An 18,149-nucleotide genomic window follows, 5' to 3' on the forward strand; every position below is an offset into this window, starting at 1 on the left:
ATCTGGAAGTTGAGTCTAAGACAAAGTACTATTCAGTGAAGGATCACACACAGGGACAGGTAGATGAGCAGAGAGAGGGGTGCGGGTTATAGGTAGGGAAAAAGAACAAGATTTGCACCTGCAACAAGGTGTTTGAAGAACCCAGAAGAACACAGAGAAGGAGTTAGTAGGCAGAGGGAGGAATTGTGGAGGATCAGGAGTAAGGAGCCAAGGACATAACCTTCGGGATTCCAACATAAAGGGAGGTTTGATCAGAAGTTGCAAGGTACGAGATAAAGGACCAATGAAAAAAGTAGAGGTCACCCCATTCATGGGCAGATTCTTTGATTCTGAGTTCAAAGAGGGTAAGAGGAGTGATCATCCTATTAAAGGTTACGGAAAGGTCAAGTAGCAGGGTGAATAATCTCCTGTGATGATTCACCAGGTATAGTCACTTCTCCCCAGCTGGGAGCCCTCTCCCAGGAGGCTAGGGAGATGCAGCCACCCCTTCTGGTGACAAGGACGACCACCTGGGGGACAGCCCGTTCAACATCCCACTCCAACCTTCCCTAACCCTCCCCTCCAAGCCACTTCCCTGGGAGTAGACCAATGTATTACTGTAGTACTTTGGCTACAACTAAAACAGAAAACTCCTAGACGATTAAGAGCACAGAAGACATACAGATTACGGACTGTGCTAGTACTGGTACGAGATGGCCCAGGGGAGGCATAAAAATCAAGGTATCAAAAACAAAGCACTTTGCCAGTCCTGCCTTGGCGGATTGTCAATGTATGGCACAAGACGATGGACTAAAGAACTTGTCAAGTCCTGCTGGGAGAATCAGCAGAGACTGTCCCGCACAGGAGTTTCAAACCTGGTCAGCAGATGTGAGGAAGAGAACAGAGGACTGTGGCGTGCAGCTGAACGTTCTCAGGGTTTCACTGGACCGACCCAGGCACGAGAATCGGGAGCAGCAGACGAGCAGAGATGCTGCAGTGCAGCGAGAGTGGAGGAGAGAAGCCGAGCCCCAAAGCCCCAGTGGAGCCCTATTGAAAGTAACGGGTGGTACGGGAGCCCCAGAGGCAACCATGTAGAGCAGTCTTGGGTGACTCTCCCTCGGCAATGCGTCAGCCGTACATCCAAACTAATCGTACTTCGAAATGTAGCAGAGATAAGCCTACTGACCACCAGAGAAGAGTCTGGTACCCCAACATAAGTGAATTGAGGAAATCCTCCTCGTGGCAAAGAAAAGTCTAGTGAAGCCCAGAGATGGAATTGGGACTTTGCTAATACTGTGAAAGTAGCAAAATAAACACCAAGTTTGAAAGATGCAGAAGAAAACTCTCAAACACCAAGAGAAGTGAGTCCTTATCCTGGAGAGGAAACTAAAGCCCTTTGAATATACTCTCGAGATGCCAGGGAAAGTGAGTCATTCTCCCTGGCCGTGTTGCAAACTATATTGGAGTGTGCCGACCAATACCAGGAAAAGGGAGTCCTTCTCCTGTTCCAGGAAGTCGAGTTGTACAAGGTTTTGTTGGAACCACAAGCAGGGGAAGGGAGGCATTACCCCTGGCACCCTTTTTTAAGAGAACATTTTTGGGAACACCACCCGAATACCAGGAGAAGTAAGCATTTCTCCTGGAGCAGGAACTCTGAATTATATTATTCTTTTAATTATAGTATAAAGGATAGAAATAGGTTGTGACACAGGACGGTGGAGTTTGATTTTGACTGACATTCTGAATGATACTTTAGTATTAGTTGAGGCAGGGAAATGCCTCTTGGAAAACGGGGACACTGAAGGTTTCTTGTACTTTAAAGTTTTATAGCTACCTAAATGCCACCATTGTTGGTTTCCTTCTTCAACACCCTTACACTCAACCTTTCTAATTGTTTCTTTCTTTTTTGCCTCCCTTTGTGTATTTCGGTCTCTTGTATTCTGCTTACCCTCAATGTGGCTCAATTACAGTTCCTCCTTTACAGTATCCTGCATATCTTTATCTGCTGTTTCTTCCACCCTTGGCCTTGTGAGCGCTCTACCTAAAACGTCTGCTTGTAAGGCTTTGTTGGGATATAATCTATTATTGGGTGATGGTTACCACCATTGGTTATTTCCCTGCAGTGTTTTGCTTGATTTATCCTCCCGACAATGCTCACATGACATTTTTTGCCATTATTTTCCATTATTTTCCCAGGAGTTTTTCACCTTGGCCTGGACATCTCTGACCATGGTATCGTCTGATCAACAGAAAAGAAAAGTCAATGTGCTGGCAGCGGCTGGACTCAAAGGAGTGGTAAAACTCATTCACGCAAAGGCCAATTTTTGTTATGGAGAGATAAAAGCTCACAAGAAGCCCATTTCCAACATTTGCTTCAGCTCAAAGCAAGAAACGTTCCTCTTTAGTAAGTTTTCAGAGTTGTTGAATTGATGCTTAACTGATGAACATAATGGCACCTTACAAAAATGTAGCAAATTGTTCCATCACTCAATGTAAAAATGGAACCTACGTACCTAATTGCAACAATTGATGTATAAAATATGTTTGTCTCTTTTGAAATGTTAGTAAAATTATTCGATTTGCTGCTTCAACAGTAAGGCTTTCTTTTTTTGGCCCAATTTATGTCATCTCCCCTCTCACCGACCAATGTCAAGGTGTGATTCTTCATCTTTACATTTCAGACCATTTGGCTCTTTAGATGTTTGTTTTTTTTAAACTACAACTCCCTTCGTCCCTAGCCAGAATAGTCAATGGGGAGTGATCATGGGGGACATTGAAGCATCTGAAGATCTGGAGTTTGCAGACCTATAGTTGTTCTCATGTTTGAATGCCAGTAAGTGTCATTTTGTATTTAGTTTGAGCACAAATTACATAATTGGAATCTTTGCCACTAGGTGTCCATTTGATTCCATTGCCTCCTAGCCTTGAAAAAATCTGGACTTTTTTGTTGTTTGTGTTGGAAAGATGTTTTTGTGCAATTTGTGATGCTTAATTTGTATGAACGCTTTTGAGTGGGAGCATGTGCACATGCTTTCTGACAAACATTAGTTCAATATCATTAAGCACTTCTGTCCAACCACTACAATTATTTCGCTAATGTCCCTTTCTCCATCATGGGGTCTAGCATGGATTCACATGCTCATGAATATTCCCCGTCAGGCTGGGAATCCTCGGTAAAGAAAAAATCAGTATCGGTTTTGTTTCTGATCTGTCTTTCTTAGTAGTAACCAATCACTGATCTCTGGGTCATACTGCCCCCAGCCAATGACTGTCCTCTCCCTAAGCCCCGCCTCTGGCAGCCATCCTCAGATTTGGTAGTACGCCAAGTGGCAGTATGACCAAGTGAAGAGCCGCAGAGGGGTAGGTGGGAGGGTTCGCATGTGAATCCATGCCAGACCCATGCTGGAGAACAAGTTACAGGTAAGTGACTTGTTCCTTCTCCAGCATGGGGTCTGGCATGGATTCACATGCTCATGAATAAAGAATACATAGCAGTATACACATGCACAACCACGAGAGGTGGCAAAGGCTCAACATTAAGCATTATATCCAAAACTCAACATTAAGCAATTCTTACCTCCTAACATGGCTCACTTTAGGCGAACATGTTGCACAGCACTGCTCAGAGTTTTTGGAAGATGTCAAAGTCGGCCAAGCAGTGCTGCGCAACCTGTTCGCCTAAAGTGAGCCATGTTAGGAGGTAAGAATTGCTTATGTTGAGCCTTTGCCACCTCCTGTAGTTGTGCATGTGTGTACTGCTATGTATTCTTTATATCCATGCTGGAGAAGGAACAAGTTACTAACCTGTAACTGTTATTCTCCAGCATAGGTCTGGCATGGATTCACATGCTCATGAATATTCTTTTTCCTCTTATCTGAAATGGACTGCGCTAGCTGCATGGGCTTGTTTGCAACATAAGCCCAATATACTGCCTTTGGATTGGTTCATATATCTCATGGGGAAATTACTAGATGGCTGCAGAAGATGTGTACTTTAAGTTGAAGACTTACTCCAGGAATTTGAACAATCAATATCCAAAGGTTATTGTAGATGGAGTTCTTCTGGAAGAGCACAAGAACACTGAATCAACACCAATTATTTTGCAGTTAACCAATGAAAATAAGAGCTTTGTGAATGTTTCTGATCTGAGGCACATCAAAAGTTGTTGACCAAAAAGGTTAAGTATAGGTATGATTTCTATTTTGTTTACATTTTTAATCCACCCCATTGGATCATCCAAAAAGTTACTCCTTTCTTGCATGGACCTTGGGGAATACATATTCTCATTACACCCTCTCCGGCTTGCAAACAACTGTCCTGATACAATCAAAAAGAATTGTTGATTCAAAATCTTGCCTTTTGGGTTATTACAATGGTTTTGAGCAGACGTTTACACGTCTGTCTTTAGCTGACCAAGAATGGTTCTTCCTGAGTACTAGGTCTACGCACCATTCACACACACCCCACCTAACCTGAGAATGGGCAATGTGCTGTCTAATATTTGGTTGTTCAAATGACTCCCTTTTTGTGCTTGGTCACACAGTTTCTTGCGTGAATTAGTCTCTGTCCTACTATAGTTTCCCGATTTTCCCCTCTGCAATTCAAGTTGTGCCTCCTAAGTAAGCGTTAGAAAACCAATGTTGCGTTACAGAGGGTTGGTATAATAAATAGTAGTTTGCCATGCAGGACTGAACAGCCCTCTTTAGAGAGGCTGTGTCTTTAGGGCAATAGGAATATGGCTTAATGTATGGGGCAACACGTTAATCTCTATGGCCTGTGACTAAAGGTCCACTGGACCAAATGGAACCAGTTAATGGAGCCCAATTCGATGGAATCAACAAACCTACCTCCATCTTGTGCATTCAAGACGATGAAATGATTTATGCACTTTTGCAGGAAAGATTTACTCAACACTATAACCCATGGTGCCATCATACGAACCTACGCTTCCACCAGTGGCACTTGAGCACATCACAGTGGTTCTGTACACTCAATAGTGACTAAGAGAAATGGCCAGCATTTTCAGTTTAGCCCAGACATACTCTTTGTTTTGGGGAACGAAGTCCAACATATTAGCGGCTGCAGAAAATAACACATATTACATCCAGATTCAAAGAGGATGCGTGTCTGCATGAAAACTGTTTTGATCATTTGACAGAAATATGTTGGTTTATCCATGACTCGTATTTATATATACTTTTGACAGTAGATGCCTGATGATAAAAGATGTTTCGTATGAGACCATCTGAATAAGAGACAGCAGCATAAGCGAGTTCCTTCAGATGTCTTGATTTAGAAGTATAAGATGATAGTCAAATTGGGCTCTCCCAGCTGGTTCAGCTATCGCTGGCACAATTGAGCTGTGCAGGTGGTAACCGATTTATCCAATTGAGGATCTGTTTACAGATTTTCACTGGGGAGACCTACCACTCCCACCCCTCAACTTTTCCTTCCGATGTATTACCCTCAATCACTGTCGATTCGTCCCATGTTATGTTTGACCCACCTCCCATCCCACAAGATCCCCACTGCCTTCTGCATCCCATCTGGCCATCCGATCACCCCATTCCTCCTGAAATAACCCCAACCGGTCATTCACTATGGCCGTCAGCTTTTCCATGATTACCATGTCCTGAAATGTATTTTCCCAGTCTGCTCTTGTCTGGGTGAACTCCCCCTTCCACCTCTGAGCCACAGTAACTCGGGCTGCTTTTAGCATGGTCTGTAGAGGCCTAATCATTCTGGGTTCTGACATGTAATCGGCTGGGAGCCTCAGAAGTATTTGGAGGGGCTCCAACTCGAAACTTTTCCCCTGAAACCTCTTCCAGCTCAGGACCCACGCCCCAAAACACTTCAATTCTCGGACATCCCCCCCCCCCCCCCCACATGTGTGAGACAGGCCCCACCTGACCACACCTTCTAGGACAATTGGGAGAAGTCTGGGGGGAACATCTTGGACAGTTTGTGGGTGGGGGTCTCTATCACACCTGTAAAAGCTTGAAGTGATGTTCCATCGTGGGTGTGAACAGGTTCCCGTGGAAGGCTATCTTATATAGCCGATCCCATTCTTCCTCCCATACTTCCTGTTCTGAGAGTTCTTCCCAAAGTTTTTTAAATGTCTGCCAATCCCCCCCCCCAGATCTGCTGCAATCAGCACCTTATATAGCTGAGATACCATCCCTTTCCTTCCTGTGGCTGAGTTCAGTGCCTTCTCGAAAGCTGTAAGCTCCCTAGATAGCTCCTTCCACTTGGGATCCGTAAGAATCCCCTGAAGTCCCAGGTAATCAAAGATCGGGATCCTTACAGTCAACATGTCATCCCGCAGATACCCCCAGTTACTTGATTCTACTCCCTTCCACTTTCATCCCACAAACTCTCGCCACAGAGTCTAGACTTGACTGCCCCTTGTACACCGACATCACTCTGGATTTATCTGCGTTGGTTTTCAGCCCTGAAAATTCTCCTAATCAGATCTGATTTGATCAGCTCAGGTAGGGAAGTGTGCATCTCGGATAGGTAGGCTAAATGTTGTCTGTGAAGTGATAGCTTGAATTCCGTTCCACCTCGAATTATCACTTTAATCAACGGGTTAGTCCTAATGGAAATGGCCTTTTGGCTCCATAGCCAAAGCATACAGCAATGGGGAAAGTGGGCAGCGGGTACCCCTAAACAACATTTCTGTTGGTATGCTGTTAACCCAGAGGTCCCCAACCTTTTGTGGGCAATGAGCAAAATGTGCATATCAAATGAAATGGTGATCAAAACATATCGGCACTCAGTTGGCGGAAAATCGATTGCAGTACAAATTAGAAATGTAATAAACTTAAGACTGCTAATAGAATATTATTGAATCAGCCGCTAAGTTGGCCATAGCCTACGACAAGATGATGACCCTTGCTGTAAACAGGCACCTTTGAAACAAAGATTGACAAAAACATATCCATTCAAAATCTGGTACTCTGCGGAAATTCATAATTTGAAAAGTACAGCATTCCGTAGATGGAGGAAGACCATCTACTGAAGATTAAACAAGCTATACAGGTACTGTGAAGGCACACCAAAAGGCCATCTCCTCTGCTAAGGAACTTTCCTATGACAATGGAATTAAGGGAGCCACCTCAACACCAAGGAGCTGTTTAAGATCCTGAGAGCTGGAAGATCCTCGCCCCACTTGTCACCACAATCCAAAAAATACCAACTGGTGTGCACACATCCAGAATTCTATGGTGCACAAGATGAAGGGTGACATTGCCAATAATCTGAGCATGTCAATAGGCAGCACCCCCCCTGCCAGTTCGGAAAACTGGTTGCCCGTCCTCCCACTTTCAAATTTGCTGGTTTGGCTAGAGCTGATCTCTTGGACACCTTAGAGGTGATTGGTGTCTTGGACCCTTATGCATCTTCTGGGCCTCTGACCATTCACACCCAATCTCCCCAGCATCGGTCTTCCAAGGTTTGGGGTTGTTTGACAGATAATTGTGCCAAACTGTTAAAAATGTATCTGTTCGTATGCAAACAATTCTGTCCAAGAAACTACCCCCCATCCCTGCCAACTTTCACTCAGAATGCCCACCACTTACCGACAGTGTCGTATCCGTCCCTTTAACGAGGGTCTAATATGATGCTGCAGTGTTCCCCTTTCTTTTATTACTTTTCTTTTCTTCGGTCCCCTGCCTTCCATGCTGAGGAAGCAAAGGATACCTCCGTAACCCCAAAGGCTGAACATGGGGCGCGCGGGACACCCCCATAACCTCTGCTCCACATGTTCGGCATATTTTACAATCGATCGAATGATACTGGCGGAATTCAGGCAAATGTACCATTCGATCGATTAGTATCGGTCAGTTAGGCTAATACTGTCTTCCTCGGCACACCCTTAGCACTGGGGATTCACACTTTCCATTCAACGCAGCACCTGGGTGCATAGCACTTATCATACCTTGCACTTTATCTGTGGCTCACCTCAAGTACGCATCTTCCCAACTGCCCTCTTCCTTCCTGCACTTCCAAGTTCTAAATACTCACAAGGCATAGTAGGTTTGGCCATCCCTTCCCCCTATGTATTTTTTTTGTATTTAATTGTACTACTATCCCATGTTTCCTCCCTGCTGCCCTGTGGGCTCTTTGAAACTGAATTTATTTCCTGTATGAGCTCCTAACAAGCAAACAATAAATACATAAATCTGCCCGGCTTTCATTGCCTAATCTTGTGCGGCATTACTTACCCTTCGTATTACCACATTTGTCAATTCCTCATTCAGAGAGGCTGGTTGCAGCAGTCATTAAACATGCTTGGATTTCTCCCATTCTTAAAAAAACCTTGTTGGTTCCCAATCTGGCATGCAACTACCATCCCATTACAAACTGCTTTCCTACTGTAGATTCAGGGCAAGATCGCTCACTGCCAAATTCAAGACTTCTTAAGTCTGCATAACATCCTTGGTCCTAAACAATCTGGTTTTAGAAGCACTCATAGTGCTGAGTCTACTCTTCTGGACTTCTAAACAAACATCTTGCAGTACTTTGACAAAGGTAAAACAGCTCTTTTGATGCTTCTGGACCTCACTGCAGCGTTCGATCTTGTGGATCATACCATCTTGGCTGCCAGACTACAAGACTATGCTTTCTTCTCTAGGGAGGCCTCTTGCTGGGTCCCCTCCTTTTTGTTGAACCGGACAGCCAGACTGTTTCATGAGGATGCCATGACTGAGGGTTAGGAGTTGCCATACAGCGTACCACAGGGGTCAGCTGTGTCCCCTACTTTATTCAAGATCTTCACACTCCCTTGAATTGCTTTACTTGGAGGGCATAATATGCACAAACTATGTTGACGACAGTGCCTCATCCCTCTCACTGGTAATCCTTCCTTGGACACTCGACACCTTCTTTTTAATTTTTTTTTATTTACTTGGTTTTAATCAATTTGATTTTTACAAGGTCCCAAAAAATTAAATCATTTCATAAATTACAAAGAATGTGGTCAAGAGTTTTTTCAGTTTACTGTTTTTGTATGGCCTCCTAACTTTTCTATCGCGTGGTACCAAATCTTGGCTACAGCTATGGTCCATCTGGTCGTTTCCTCTGAAATCAACTGAGCCCACCACTGTTCTTCTTCGCACGTTGTATAGTCCCCGAGCAGCGGCGTTGGATTACGCACTCCTGACTAGTTTCCGGACACGACATCAGCAAGTGTCTTATAGATTCCAGTTGGGCCTGATCATTGCAGTCTGCAGATGTTGGTGGTTGACCATGATTTTATTGTCAAAATTTTGTGCGTGTGCAATAGATTAAGGCGGGCTCGCATGAAAGTGCTTCTGAGTAGTTTGTCAGGAAACTTAGTACAATATGCTTGGGGTTCCTTCATTTTTTTTTGGCGTCCTTTGAATGTTTCAACAGTTTATTTCCTGCTACGGATTTGTTGGTCCGCATCCAATCCCATTATTCTTCCTTTTTTAACTCTTAGGGTTGGAGATCATCCTTGGTGCATGCGATTTTGTGCTAGTTTTTGCTTCTTTGCTAGAATCCATGTGTTTAGTCTTTGGCAACGGCCGCTTTTGATTTCTTCTGCGATCACCTGGTAAGGAGGAGGGCTTTCACTCATCAAGGTTTTTCTGAATAGCTGCCTACTTGTAAGGTCTGTCACTGCCAGGGAAAGTAACCCAGGTTCTTGTCTAATTGCTGCGACAGAAGTCGATTTTGGTAGATTTAGGACTGATCTCCAGAAGTGTCCTCCTAGTTGCGGCCAAATTGTTGCGGGCATGTTCAAGGATGCCTTTGTTTTATAGAACTGGATTACTGGCAGCAGGGAGAATTTTCCAAATTTTGTATCTATTGCTTTAGGTTGAGCTGTTAAATCACGAGTCTTGTCCCATAGGGCCTGTTGCATTTTTGTTTCAGACCTTGAGCTGTCAATCGTGACTCCTCAGTATTTAAAATGGGTGACAGTTTAAATTTTAGTGTTTTTGATGTTCCACGATAGTTTTACGTTTTTTTTGGGGGGGGGGTTTCTTTGGGCATTTCTCGATAATTAGGATTTTCGTTTTGTACTTATTTCTAAGTTGTTATCCTTTATGTTACAACAGGTTGTCTAGCTGGCGCTGTAGTCCAATCGGAGTTTGATCCAGAAGTATCATGTCGTCTGCGTACAGCATTTGTGATATGCTGGTTTTACCTATTTTCGGAGGGAATGAATTAACTCTTTGTAATCTCACAGGAAAGCAGTGAAGAGAGCCGGGGCCAATGGGCAGCCTTGTTTTACCCCTGTTTGAAGGTATTTCTTCTGAGAGGGCGCCCTGTTGGCTTAGACACACTTGCATGTTGGTGTTACTGTGCAAGATAATGACGGGGCCCTGCAGCGACTGCAGGAAATTCCAAGTTTCTAACTTATCCCAGCGTTTTTTTTCGATCGACTTGGTCGAATGCCTTGGTGAGGTCTATGAATGCTAAGAAAGTTCTTGGGGCACCAGCCGTGATGTTGCACTTTAGTATATTCAAAAGCAAAATATTCACTGACGTCCCCGCGTTCTTCAGAAAGCCCGTTTGAAAGGGGTCTGCATCAGGTGTACCTTTTGCCCAGCTCTGAAATCTCCCTTGCAGAAGGATGCAAAAACCTTTCCAATAATATCCAAGAGGGCAATTTGGCGGTAGTTAGCCAGGTTTCCTCTGTTCCCTTTTTTGTAAATCGGTACTACCACTGCTGACGTCCATGTAGATGGAATGGATTGTAGTTCCTTGCAACAGCCGAAGAGCTGGCTGATGGAAGTTGTTCAGACTTCTGCGTTTAGTTTCAAGTCTGTTAGTTAAACCATCGAGTCCTGGGGCTCTCGAAGTTTTTAATTTTGTGATAACTTTTTAAATATATTTGTCCGTTAGGTCCACCCATGGTGATTCAGTCTTGCGTGTGTGTATAGTCTGATTAATTCGGGGACTTGAATATGCTGTTAAAATGTGTCACCCATGTATGTTCCGCTACCGCATTGCTACGTTTTGGTGATCGACTTTCTTGATTAGAGCCCAAAATTCTCTAGATTCTTTGTTACTGACGATGTTCAGCATTGTTTCTGCATCTTTTTGATAGACTCATACAATGGTTCTGAGCCATGCTTTGTAGTTACTCAATTCGTCAGAGGGCAGTCCTGGCAAGTTGTGTATTTTGTTTTCGCGCCTGTCTTTTCATTTGTCTTAGTCTTCTTCTATCCACCAGAATCTTCTTTTCTGATGTTTGTTAATCTGCTTAGAATCACATGCTGTGCATAGGTCCGACATCCAGTGGTCACTGCGGAGTATTGCATTTTGTTTTTCGTAGTCGAAAAGGGGACGTCGACTAGGCGTGTCTGAAACACTATCCCTATAGTGACGTGCGTTGTACCCACAATCCCTCACGCGTCGAGGTCCCTCAGATTGTTTTTTTCCGCCCAGCTTCTGGTCGCCTTCACGCGGAGCTCCTCGAGAGACATTGCAACCCTCGACCTTTGGTCGTTTCTTCTACGAAGATTAATACAGCACTCCCTCGACGCAGTGTAGCTGTTCTCCGCCGAGCAAAATCGTCGACGGAGGGTCGAGCGGAGGAAATCTTCGGCGCTGCCGAACACGTGGCCTGGCCTCGCTGGCCACATACAGTAGGGAGAGTGGGGTCGTGGGACATCTCTGGGTCTTTCTGAGAATGCCTTTCCCTTTCCCCTTCCTTTCCCTGGGGGTGTTTATCGCGATTTATTGCCTCTGCTATGGAGAGGACACCATTTAGGTTTTGCCCACTTTGTAAAGGCAAATTCACTTGGAAGGACAAGCACTCACGGTGTAACCGCTGCTTGCCCCTCGATCACAAAGAGGAAGGGTGCGCGGCTTGTCGGCTTCTGAAGCCTAAAACTCTAAAAGACCGTAGGGTTAAAAGGTGGGCGGCCTACGCGATGTCGAAGGCCGAAGGTTCACCCGCCGCTGCTACCACCGACAGTGACGAGGAACGCGATGACACGACCTCCGCCACGGAAGTCGAAACCCCCTCTAAGGAGCGCTTACGCGCTTCGTCGTCTGTCCCCGGCCCCGACGGGCTCGGCTCACGCCCTGCTTATGGGGATGAACACCCCGGCGACACTGACGCACACAAAGATTCACATAAAGGTAAGCACACAACCCATGGCTCTTCTTCGTCTAAGTCGAAGAGAGCTTCGGCGCCCAAGGAGACGCAGGTTCCACCGGCGGCCTCCTCGGACCGTTCGGGTTCGAAGCCCCTCTCGCAACCGCAGCCGCGACCTGCGACTGGGCTTTCGGCAAACAAGGGCGCCACCACCAAACCATCGGCCGGTGCGCATCAACAGAAGGCGCAGACCGCCGTACAGCGCTCGATACCCATAGCGTCGAAAACTCAAGCTTACGCCGACAAGAATGTCGCCGATAGCTTAGCCAGGATCGTTGTAGCCGACGCCCAAAAGCGTACGCCGAAGATTTCGTCGAGCGTTACGCATAGATCAAAGGATACGCCAAAAACACCCGAAGGAAAGCAGGGACTACCCCCTTCAGTCAGGGAGTCTCCCGACACACCTGAGGGTTTTGAGGAGGGCGACGGGACACTTTCCTCGACGCTTTGGGAGAGGTCGAGCCATTTCGAGGTAGACAACTCGAGTTTTCCCCCGCTAGACCGCTCTGGGGTACCCCATGAAACTATGGAAAGACTCCACCTCTGTATGGAGAGGATGGAAAAGTTTATGAGTACCCAAGCCCCCCTAACTCTCAGAAGAACTAGAGAAGGGCCTCAAGACGACCCCAGAGCCAAAAAACCGAGGCTGGTCGATCCCCTGCTGGACACAGCCTCAGACTTCCAAGATGTATATGACCTCACTGGGGAGGAACAATACTTCGAGGAAGAAGATGAGTTCATGGACAACGAAGGACAGAACCAGGAGGAATGTCTAGAAGACAGAACAAGCATTATAGAAGAAGGCTTCGGGATTACCCCAGGAGAAGGACCTTCGCACCCCTGGCAATCACCATCAGTGTGTTCCGACACTGATGCCCTAAATCTAACTCCTCCGGATAATTCTCCAGTTAGGAACACGTCTCCAATTGACGATCAGCCTACTTTCAATGCACTGTTGCGCAGAGCAGCAGCGCATTTCGAACTGGACACGGGAGAACCCTCTCCAGAATTAGACTTTGTAGAAAGAGTCATTAAAGAAAAACCCCCGGTCAGCCAGACCATTCCACTCCTCGCCTCAGTTAAAAGGAGGATCACCCCGTCGCTGTCCACTCCCGCATTGATCAGAGGGGTCAATCCACGGATTGAGAAACTTTTCGCTCCTTCACCCTCAGACCCGCTCTACATTAGGGGACATTCCATACCAGACTCCCTAGTTGTATCTAATACTAGAAAGAGGGCAGGGGTACCACTTTCCACCAGTGAGGCACCCCCTGACAAGGAGGGCAAGAGGCTATATGCCCTTGCAAAAAGAGTTACTTCCTCGGCTGCCTTCTCAGCAAGAATTGCCAACAACAATTCCTTGCTTGCGAGCTACGCAGACGCGCAGTGGGCCAAACTGCGCAAAGACGCAGAGGAAGCACCGGAGCCTTTACGTACACGCCTACTGTCGACTATTGGCGAAGGAACACAAGTTAACCAGAGCATTGTAAAAAACTCTCTGGACGCGGCAGAAACAGCAGGACGTTCCCTGGTACAAGGAATACTCCTAAAGCGCCATGTATGGCTGCGCAACTCAGGCTTTAAACCGGAGACACAGGCGTCTTTAATAAATAAACCTGTCGAGGACGCCAACCTCTTCGGAAAAGCGGTAGATGAAGCCCTAGAGATGGCCAAAAAAGAGTTCGACACTATCAAGACTCTTGACCAGATCTCTAAGCCCACTACCAGACGCGGCTATGGCAACAAGCGCTTTTTTCGTGGCCAACGGCAACAACAACAAGGTCAGCATCAGCAATACCCTGCCACCAATTTCCAAGCCAATAGTGGGCAGTACAGCCAAAGAGGCCAACGCCGGGGCAAAGGGAGAGGTCGGGGATCCACCCCCAGAGGCTCCCAAGCCCCCAACAACTCCAAGTGACGCGAAGATTCGCGTCCCCTCCCATGCAACACCGGTCGGGGGCCGGATAACATCCTTTCTTCCTGCATGGGAGGAGATAACGTCAGACCGTTGGGTACTTTCCACCGTAGCCCACGGATACTGTATCGAATTCAACAGTTCCCCATCCTACAGACCCCCGAGGGGACGGCGGTTGACGCCGGAACATCTTGCCATCCTTCTTCAAGAAGTACAACAACTGCTGGAAAAAGGAGCCATAGAGGTCGTGCCTCTATCTCAGGTAACGGAAGGTATTTATTCAGTGTACTTCCTTGTACCCAAAAAGGATCTAACCATGCGCCCTGTATTAGATCTGCGCCCAGCGAACAAGTTTATCAAACCCCAAAAGTTTCGTATGGTGACCTTACAGGAGGTGATCCCGCTGCTTTCACAGGGAGATTACATGACAACATTGGACATGAAAGATGCATACTTTCATATTTCAATGTTGCCAGCACACAGAAAATACCTAAGGTTCATGATAGAGGGCAAACACTACCAGTTCAAGGTGCTACCCTTCGGTATAGCTTCAGCACCAAGGGTATTCACAAAGGTACTGGCAGTGGCTGCGGCCCACCTGCGCAGGTTGTCCATCCCAGTTTACCCTTACCTCGACGACTGGCTCATAACAGGGGACTCCTACGAAACATGTTTCTCCAATACCCAAAAGACGGTAGACCTTTTGTTCCAACTGGGCTTCTCCATCAACGAAAAGAAGTCCAGTCTAGACCCCAGTCAAATCAAACAATTCCTAGGGGCTCTAATTCAAACAAGGGACGGCCTCGTCTTCCCCTCCAAAGAGAGGGTCCAAAACATGCTGTTTCAGATCCCCCAATATGTGACCGGCCGAGAGGTGACGGTACGCAAAGCAATGCGCTTGCTAGGAATGATGGCGTCGTGTATTTATTTGGTACCTCACGCGCGCCTGCGCATGCGCCCAATGCAAGAGTGGCTCAACAGCCAGTGGTGTCAGGCCAGCGGACAATGGGACGATCTAGTGGTGGTCTCGCAGGCCTTGGTTCTCTCGCTACAGTGGTGGACAAAGGGGAACATGGAAAAAGGAAAACCCTTTGCCACACCCGCGGCGGAAGCCACTCTAACCACAGACACATCCCTCACAGGATGGGGTGCTCACCTATCCCATCAGACTGCTCACGGAGTGTGGACTCCGAACGTAGCATCCAAACACATCAATCTACTGGAGCTACTAGCGGTATTCAAGGCGCTAAAAGCCTTCCAAGAACACCTACAAGGCAAGACAGTAATGGTCCTTACGGACAGCACTACAGCCATGTACTACATCAACAAGCAGGGGGGCACCCACTCTCCAGGCTTGTCCAAACTGGCCCAGAATATATGGAAGTGGGCTCTCAAACAGGACATGTTCCTACTATCACTACATGTACCCGGGGAACTCAATCTGCTGGCAGACAGACTCAGCAGAGATTTCCCCCTGCCCGAAGAGTACGAATGGCGTCTGCACGAAGACATCGTCTTCGACGTCTTCACACAATGGAGATTCCCAGAAATAGACCTGTTCGCAACCCTGGAGAACTCTCAATGCCTAAGTTACGCCTCCAGGTACCCCCAGAACCAATCCAAGGGGAACGGTCTATCGATGCAATGGTCAGGGAAATTTGTTTACGCTTTTCCCCCGACTCCCCTTCTCAACAAGGTAGTGCACAAGATGCACCAGGAACAAGTGACCATGATACTGGTGGCCCCAATGTGGGCCCGACAGCCATGGTTCGCTCACTTGATGGAGATGTCTCTATCTCCCCCAGTAAAACTCCCCTGCCCGTACAACATGCTATCTCAGAACAAGGGCAGGACTCTGCACCCATGCCCCCAGAACATGAATTTAGCAGCTTGGCTCCTGAGGTCATAGAGTTCGGACATCTACAACTCCCGCAAAGATGCATGGACATCCTCAGGGAAGCCAGAAAACCGAACACTCGCCACTGCTATTCTAGCAAGTGGAAGAGATTTGTCATCTGGTGCAGGAGTAAAAGCATCAACCCTATTGACTGCTCTCCCACACATGTGGTACTATACCTGACCCATCTCTTGGATTCAGGCCTAGTGTTTAACTCCATTAAAGTCCACCTAGCGGCACTTTCTGCATACACCACCTCCCAACTCAAAGTGTCGTGGTGGAGGATCCCAGTTATAAAGGCATTCATGGAGGGAGTAAAAAGAATACACCCCCCGATAGCTGACCCTGCTCCCGGATGGGACCTTAATGTGGTACTTACCAGACTCATGGGCTCTCCATTCGAACCCATGCACAAAGCATCCCTTAAACATCTTACTCTTAAGACTGCTTTTTTAATAGCTATCACCTCCATCAGGAGAGTAAGTGAACTTCAGGCTCTTTCTATTCTAGACCCCTTTGTTACAGTTCACAAAGATAAAGTGGTTCTACGCACTCACCCTAGGTTTGCTCCGAAATTTATTTCTAAATTCCACGTAAACCAGTCTATAGAACTACCAACGTTCTTTCAAAATCCTTCCAATTTGGGAGAAAGGACTCTGCACACACTTGATGTACGCAGGGCGGTCATGTTCTACATGGAAAGAACCAGACCATTGAGGAAGACTAATCAGTTCTTCGTCTCGGTGGCAGCAGGAAGAGAAGGAGATGCGGTTTCAAAATCCACTATTTCTAGATGGATTGTTCAATGCATCACTCTCTGCTATACTCTTGCTAAGAGAGAACTACCCTTTAAGCCAAGAGCACACTCTACTCGAGGCACGGGGGCATCCATAGCATTCATTGCAAATGTTCCCCTTGAGTCCATCTGCAAAGCGGCTACCTGGAGTTCTGTGCACACCTTTACAAAACACTACTGTCTAGATACACACTCTAGATCTGACTCCCAGGTGGGACAGGCAGTATTACGACACCTTTTCTCTACTGTTCCTTCTCATAACCCACCGCCAACTCCGGGTACTGCTCGCTAGTCTATGCACAGCATGTGATTCTAAGCAGATTAACAAACATCAGAAGAGAATGCATTACTTACCGTAAAAGCATTTCTGATGGTTGTATCTGCTTAGATTCACATGCGCCCACCCTTCCTCCCCGCTCGGATGGAAGGAACATAGACTTCCTTTATATATCTCTCTCTCTTTCTGTACTCACTCACGTCTAGAAGGCTCCCTCAGGGCAGAAAAAATACAAACAGAGGGACCTCGACGCGTGAGGGATTGTGGGTACAACGCACGTCACTATAGGGATAGTGTTTCAGACACGCCTAGTCGACGTCCCCTTTTCGACTACGAAAAACAAAATGCAATACTCCGCAGTGACCACTGGATGTCGGACCTATGCACAGCATGTGAATCTAAGCAGATACAACCATCAGAAATGCTTTTACGGTAAGTAATGCATTCTCATACTCGTGGTGGTGTTTCGCACTTTCATTTTGTCTTTACTAAAGTAGGCTTTGCTTTATATTGTGAGAGTTTTGTAGTTTAATGCGTCGCTTACTTTGGTGTCTGGGTTTCCACACTGATTATTGAATCTTTTGGTTACATCCAGATATTCGATGTCGTGAGTCGGAGCCGCGTCTGTTGGATATTTGCTTCAATGTGATTATTGTACGTGAAGTTTTGTGGGCGACTAGTATTTAGTGTCATAGTCAGAAGGTTGTGGTCACTTTCGTCGGTTTTCATCACCTGGTCTTTAGCAATTAGAGGTAGCGAGCTATGCGACACAAAAATATAGTCCAAGGTGTCCGCAGAACTCTCACGCTCCCAAGTAGGCGGCTGGAGAGAACCCTGTTGGAGTTCTGCTATGTTATGGAAGTTGCACAAGTTCATTAGTTTTATCTATTTAGACCCACGCTAACGAACCTGTTGGTGGTTTTCCTTGAGCCAGTTCCCTGCATTTCGCATTTAGGGCCCCACAAATGATGTTGGTCGACATCAATTTTGTCAATAACCTCTGCTACTGACACACAAGTTGTTGTTGGTCGTTCTCTGAGGATTCCAATAGTGTTATGATTGCCACCTGTGCAGTTTCCCAGATCTTCGCTGCTGTCATTCGATGTTTCCACAATACCAAGGCTGCTAAGAGGCCGTACGACTCTGCTAGC

The 18,149-nt window shown here is 46.5% G+C and overlaps 1 protein-coding gene across 9 annotated transcripts in view; it reads left to right on the forward strand.

The window, feature by feature from the left end:
- Positions 1–18,149, forward strand: part of LRWD1 (leucine rich repeats and WD repeat domain containing 1) — a 730,516-nt gene that overhangs the window by 547,789 nt on the left and 164,578 nt on the right. For all 9 annotated transcript variants that reach the window (XM_069614964.1, XM_069614960.1, XM_069614967.1 and 6 more), the window contains one exon: positions 2,176–2,383. In XM_069614964.1, the coding sequence (XP_069471065.1) occupies positions 2,176–2,383 (208 nt within the window). The remainder of the gene's footprint in view (positions 1–2,175; positions 2,384–18,149) is intronic.

Source organism: Ambystoma mexicanum, chromosome 9 (genome assembly GCF_040938575.1).
Source record: "Ambystoma mexicanum isolate Mex_15411 chromosome 9, UKY_AmexF1_1, whole genome shotgun sequence".
Lineage (NCBI taxonomy): Eukaryota > Metazoa > Chordata > Amphibia > Caudata > Ambystomatidae > Ambystoma > Ambystoma mexicanum.